Source organism: Notechis scutatus, chromosome 3 (assembly GCF_049901735.1).
Source record: "Notechis scutatus isolate UNSWTSFEM ecotype Mainland chromosome 3, rNotScu1.2, whole genome shotgun sequence".
NCBI classification, from domain to species: domain Eukaryota; kingdom Metazoa; phylum Chordata; class Lepidosauria; order Squamata; family Elapidae; genus Notechis; species Notechis scutatus.
Genome location: NC_142011.1, coordinates 180694396 through 180701332, shown reverse-complemented (window position 1 = coordinate 180701332; position 6937 = coordinate 180694396). Strand labels below are relative to the sequence as shown.

Genomic DNA, 6937 nt, shown 5'->3' with positions numbered 1-6937 from the left:
TTTCCATCTACATCTATTAATTCATCTATATACAGTACATATACATGTCCAGAATGGAGAGAGAGAAAAATCAGGAAACAGCTATGAAATTGACAAGTATTCAGAAATAATAGCTCTTAATTTTAATTCCTACTTTTCTTGTTTAAACTGTTATTTCAATGATGTTGTCATATGGAAGGATGGTTTTAGACACTTCATTTGGATAACTACACTGTTTGTTTTGGAGAATTTAGCAGGACAGAATATGCTTTTATATGTATAAGGATAATTTGTTAAGATGTTGTAAGAGGTGTGATGCACAGTGGTTAGAACGCAACCAGTTCAGTCCCGATGGGCTCAAGGTTGACTCAGCCTTCCATCCTTTCAAGGTTGGTAAAATGAGGACACAGATTGTTTGTGCCAATATACTGACTCTAAATCGTCTAGAGAGGGCTGCAAAGCACTATGAAGCGTTCATAAGTCTCAGTTTACTCTTACCATGTAAAGGTATTTTTCAGCACTATTAGTGCTCATCTTACATTTTGTCTTGCAACCAATATATGAATATTTTTTTAAACCTTTTGGTTTCTGGCAAGGTTTAATTGCTGGTTCCTTGGTGACTTTCATATCTTAATTATATAGTTCCATAGAGGTATAATCTGTTTGCTTTTAAACAATACCCTTCTTTTGCAACAAGGTTCTTTTAAAATAAAAAGTACTTTTATATATAGAAAAGACACCAAAAAACCCATAAAATATAAATATGAAAGAAAAATTCAAAAAAATAGTATTGAATCGCAACATTAAACCAATATAGATTGGTATCTTTTTTTATTCAAGTCATAAGCAGAGAGCAAATCAGCTCAAGAATTTAAAACTAGGATGACATATCCTTTTACTATAAATTTAAGATCATGCTTATACTTCAATATGAAGAATTCTAAATCATGGAAATAACTAAATAGTTTATTTTTTTTTTTATGAAAACCCCTTTGTAGATTTGGAATCGCCTAGTCCTGAGAATAAGACAAGAATTTTGGGTGCTGTTAATGTAGCTGCATCATTTTTTTCTAAAAAATTGAATATATTTTTTATAACAGAAGAGCTGACCTTGTAATTAAAAAGCTGAAGGTTCTAAGCTCCTATCCCCAAAGCTTCTGTGCCTATATACTTAGCTCTGCTTTTTATATTGAGTTTTGATAGTTACCACCTAGCTCTCATGAGCAATCTTCTCTCATACCTTTCTTAAATCTCAACATGTATATGAGAAAGGAAACCTTTTACCATATGTTGTTTTTCTGGCAAATTATAAGAAAAAAAAGGACAGCATGGCCATATAGTGATTCGGAAAATAGCCTCTCTCTACTTTTCCTTTGCAGGAAGGTAAATCAGCAAAGGCAAATCTACGTCATAACTTAAATAGAAATTGCCTTTGTTAAAAGAATTGGGAAAATGCCTTTTTACTTTTAAGCACCTACATGTAAAACTCTGCTAAAGAAATAAAAATATAGAACTGTTCAAATCACTAGCAGCATCTTACAAGACATTCCAGTAAATATATATATATAAATATATATATATATATAAAAATATATATCCTTCAGCTTTGTTCAGATATTTTCCCACGTCATTATAGTTGTGCTTTTAAAGTTGTAGCAACGTTTCGGCAGAATCTCATCTGCCATCATCAGGCTTCCATTCATGTAAGTACCCGCGAAAACATATATAAAGAGGGAAATGGCAGCTCCGACACAAAAAAGGTTCAGCAGTTCTTATTTAGAAGCAACTTTTTATCAAAAGAAATTAAACACAGGTTAGCTTTTCTCTATTCTAGAAAATACCTCGGTACCTGTATTAGCTGAGAAATTCTTCCTGCAAATTCTAAAATTATTTTAAGCTCGGAGAGGCATCTGATTTCTCTATTTCCTCTTCCCTTACTCATTTTAGCACACAAGTTATCTATCTCCTACCAGACAAGTTACTAAAGGAATGAATGCTTTTCCACCTATAGAACGCTCACAAAATTATGTGAACCTTTTGAAATGCTATAGATTGCTGTAGCTGGCGTGGGTGGGAGGAGTATTGTTTGTATATTGGTTTTTTATTTTTGTAAGCTGTTCAGAATCACTGAGAATGAATGGACAGCCATATAATTTTTTTAAATAAATAAATTACATTTTTAATCAAGTTTCAAAAAGTTCCAGTGCATATTTGGAAGATATTGATACATAGTTTATTATTCACAGAAAGCCTTATATTTTAGAATATTGCAGCAACATTGAAACATTTGCTCATTAAAACCAGCAAGGTGCACTTTGGTTATCCCATGTAATTTTAGTAACATCTTTCTCAGGAATGAGTTACTTTTTTTCTTATAAAACTGCTTGGGGAAGTAAAGGCATCTTTTTGAGTCTGTATTGGAGAGATGCACAAAAACATACTGATGCAATCAATACATGAGAATCTGGGTCCATTCTCAATTTTCCACATAAATTCTAATGAGTACTGTTGCTTTCTGGAAGAGTGCATCCTTTCTTAAATACTGAAATCTTTATATCATTTTTGTTACAAAAATATAAACAAATTAGCCAATTTGGTGGAGCTAGAAGAGATATTTTGGACATCACTTCCATAAGCAGCTGAATACCTATCTATTTGGATTTCCTAATTGAACTTCATTGATTTTAATAGTTCATTGTAATGAAAGAAATATTGAAAATGCAATTTGTCTATCTTCCTTGGCAGACAGTTTCTTTGCTATTGGGAAACCATACAAGAAATCACAAAGTATAATTTCTTTCTTTTAACAGTCAGTGAATCAAGGTCTGCTGACTTGTGCAAAAATGGGCAAAGTAAGGTAGTCTGTAAAAAAAGAATGTTCTGTAATACCTTGCACCCATGACTTGCACTTAGCCATAGCACATTTGTCCAACACTCTTTGACATGCACTTTTTTTGCGGTGGGTGGGTGGGGATGTTTGAAATAGCACTCATTTCCCATAATATTCTAGACATAGGAAGTTATTGCTAAATAAATACCTTTTTTCTTTATAGTCCATAAATCAATGTTTATGAACCTAAATATTTTAATATCAAATACTGTAATTCTTAATTTCAGTAATTTCCCTTCTCGTGATTGGAATTGGATTAAGTATTCCTTTCATGACTGCACATATAAGGAGCATAGTGACTCACGAAGTTAGAACACTGGGCTGATGATCAGCAGTGCTTGCATTTGAGATCTGTTGCTGCTCTGGGATGGGGTGAGCTCCCATCAATGCTTCAGCTCCTGCTGAACCAGCAATTCAAAAGAGTGTGACAGCGAATAGATTAATGGGTACCACTTCAGTGAGCAACTTCATGGGGACACAAAAGGAGCCCCCAACTGGGCATCCCTCAGGCAATGGTGATGTCATTGGCAAAACCTTTGGTGCTTCCAACACAGAAAATATCACTGCTATTAGCAGCAATTACTTGAAGGATGCCTAATTTAAAGAGAATGAACTGAGCCAAGCCAAATATCTTCATTTATTAATTTACCAGAAAAAATTGGAAAATATACAATGGAAGAGAAACAATAGTTAAGCATAGTCATTATCATTTACCTTTACTTACCTATGGGGCTCCCCTTATTTAGCTCTCCTAAATTCCAATAAAATTGGCTTTGGACTTTTGTTTTCCTCTTTGCCCCAAAAAAACTTATACAACCATTCCACGTGTATTCTTTTCTCTTTTTGCAAAATGTTCTCTGAATAATTAACCACATAAAAATAAGCAGAGTATACTTTGTGATGCACTGTGTTCTTTATTGTTAATTGCTAATTTACACGATTAACTGCAATGGTTCAGTCATTCAATAGTGCAAATAATAGTGTTTCTGTTCTGAATGTAGAATTTAGGTAAACCATTTCTTTCTTTGATACTATTTGAAGTTTTTTTCTTTATAAACTAACATAATTCAGGTGACTCCAAATATAATTTTCTCCAAATCTTAGGGTATTTTTATTTTAAGGCGCCTACGTGTATTGTGAGAGGGCATTATGATATTAAAAACATTTATAGGGGGAAGTTAACAAGATAGACTGAAAGCCCATTAATTCAGTGCTTTTATCAAAGCATTCTCAGGTTAATATCCATGAATAATAAAGTGTAACAATATGTAGAAAAATAAGGTTTTGGTAGAATTCAACTGCTATATTGAGAAAATGAATAACAGCAGAATCATACTGCATTTACAGATTTTTTGCAGTTTGATATGTTACAGAAATGTTAATTCTAGGAAATTTATTTTGTGTGTGTACAAAACTGTAAGTTTAATGGAATTTACAATGAGTAATGAATGCATGATACAATGGTAATTTAAAATGTTACTCTATTAAGGAAGCACAGTTTGCTAAAAGTAGCATTTGATATAATTCACATCGATGTTGTAGAATTTGTCATACATTTGCAAATAGCAAATGCCCTCAATACTGCTAAAATAATTTAATGTTTTTATATATATATATAATATTGTACACTTAATGACAAGTAAGACTTAGCCTTTATAAAAACAAATTTTAAAGATGTTTAGGAGCTTCTGGATTTATTGAAGTTAAAAATGGATAAGAATACTGAACACTATTAAAATTCAATTCAATTGTGCAAGCTTTTGTGACTAGTTTCAATAGGGGTCTCTAAATCCATAGCAAAAAAAAAAATCCATGAGCAGAATAATTCACATTACTTTTCATATCCTACTAAATTTCAAATTAATTTATCTTACAAAATTGAGGCATATAACCAATATTGTGGGAAAGCCGGTAAAACACCAGAGAACATGTAAGCAACTTTTATTTATTTTTCTTCAAGATTACCTACTGTTCTCTTGGAGATAACGCAAGATAGTATGTAAACAATTTTTAATGCTGATTGTGAGTTAAAATAGTCTGTTCAGCTTGTTTCTGAGTCAGAACAGTGGCACCAATATCTTAATAATCACATTCATTTTACTGTACATTACCCTTGTGCAAGTATTAAAGGCTTTACCTATGACCACAGCTACATAGATGTAGCAAAGAGGGTTAACAGCTATTACTTTTTAAAGAAATTAAGCTGATAGAATTATATTCTATCACTTCAAAGAGCCAGCAGCATTTTTCTACATAATGAAGATGTATATGGCAAAAGCCTTTTAACACCTTTTATAACAGCCATGCAATAGAAAGAACCTTAGAGATGTTGCATAAATTAGAAGAATACAGCAGTCTGTATATTTCTGAAGTCAAGAATGAAACTCCTGATCCTCTGAATGGCTGTGATGTTTTTTAAGTTTAAAGCTCTATAAAACTAGAGCTGACTATTGTTTGTGTGCGTGTGTACATACATATCTATACATGTATAGATATATACGCACACATTTTAAAATCAAGTCTTTTTCTGTTTCAATTTCATTCTGGCCGATCTCTGAGGGAAAAATAAATAAGTAGAGAAAGTAAAAGTTTTTGCATATCTTTGTATGGAAGAACAGAACTGCTTTTAAAAAAGATTTCCAGAAAAACTGCTGTACAGAAGAGACGGCTTATGTACAACTAACTGCAATTTAGTTGTGCCAGGCTATCTGAAAAAAAACAAAACGAAAGCTTCACTTTGATGAGTCTTACTCTTGTCCAAATCCTTCTGTTTCTTCAATTGCAAAAAGCAACTTTTCTTTCAGCTGTTCATAGCTTTTATAAGGTGGTAAATCTAAACGATTAAAACTGCAGAGAAAAAAGAAAAAACTTTTATTTTCTATTTTTTTTCTATCTTACAAGATCACACCATTAGTTTAATGGTGCAATAACTTATCATTTTACAACTTAAGTACTATCAACTCTCATATTTTAACATTTCTCTCCACTGATCCAACAATATCAAGAAAATTCTGAAATACGTATTACAGATTATCAATTTTCACAGTTTTTATAGCTCAGAAGTATACATTTCTTGGCCAGACAAGCGTAGTGTTATTGACAGATCTTCCTCCACTTATTTGTTCTTGTATTTTTCACTTAGCATGCACTGACAATACATTTTGTCTGGTTGGCTTTAAAAACTCACCTCTTCTACAGAAAAGGGTTGTTTAAATCTATTTCTTAATACCTACACAAAAGAACAACTTTGGTGCAAATTACCATACTATATATCTCTTAATATGACAATGCCTGGCACTTGAAAGAGCTCAGTAGAATACATGCAGCAAAAAAGCAGGTGTGTTATGTTGTTAGAAATCACTTCAGATCTAAGCTGAGTTGTAATTGAAGGGTGGCTAGGTAGCAAAAAAATTCTAGGACTGTAAATGAAAAAAAATGGCAATGGAAACTATTTCCATGTTATTGCTAAATAAACTGGATGTGTCTCTTTAAGAATTGAATTAGACTTCAGCATATCTTACTAGTATGCTAAGTAAATATAACACACACTAGTCCAGTGGTCACCAACCAGTGGGCTGGGGACCACTGATGGTCCATGAGAAAATTTTGGTGGTCCCCAAAGCACCCCTCAAAGCACCCCCCAAAGCAATTAATCCAGCTGCACAGGAACACAAGGCTGCGCCGCCCACATGGCCCGTGTGAACACATGGCTTACGTCACTTGCATTGTGAACAACAGGTAGGGGATGGGATGGGAAAAGGATGGAGGGGGGGACTTGCCCCACGCACCTCACCTGGCCACCGGGCTGCTTCTTTCCGCTTCTGCTTTTGGCTGCATGCAAAGAAAGCCACAAAAGTCTTTCTCTCCCCCAAACTCCACCAGAAATGAGTCTTTGGGACCCTGCAAGGCATCCTGCTCCAAGAGGCTGCGCCGGCGCAATAAGTTTCACAAAGACTCATTTCTGGCACAGTTTAGGGGAGAGAAAGAAAGACTTCTGCTTCTGCTACTTTCCTCCCTCCCTCCCTCCTCTCTCTCTCTCTCTCTCTCTCTCTCTCTCTGTCCCCCAAG

At 33.9% G+C, this 6937-nt stretch overlaps 1 protein-coding gene across 1 annotated transcript in view; it reads right to left on the bottom strand.

The window, feature by feature from the left end:
* Positions 1-3763: 3763 nt before the first annotated feature.
* The window catches only part of WWP1 (WW domain containing E3 ubiquitin protein ligase 1), a 74456-nt gene continuing 71282 nt past the window's right edge, over positions 3764-6937 (bottom strand). The window contains exon 24 of the mRNA XM_087961973.1: positions 3764-5716. Coding sequence (XP_087818099.1) covers positions 5617-5716 — 100 coding nt within the window. The 3' untranslated portion in view covers positions 3764-5616. The remainder of the gene's footprint in view (positions 5717-6937) is intronic.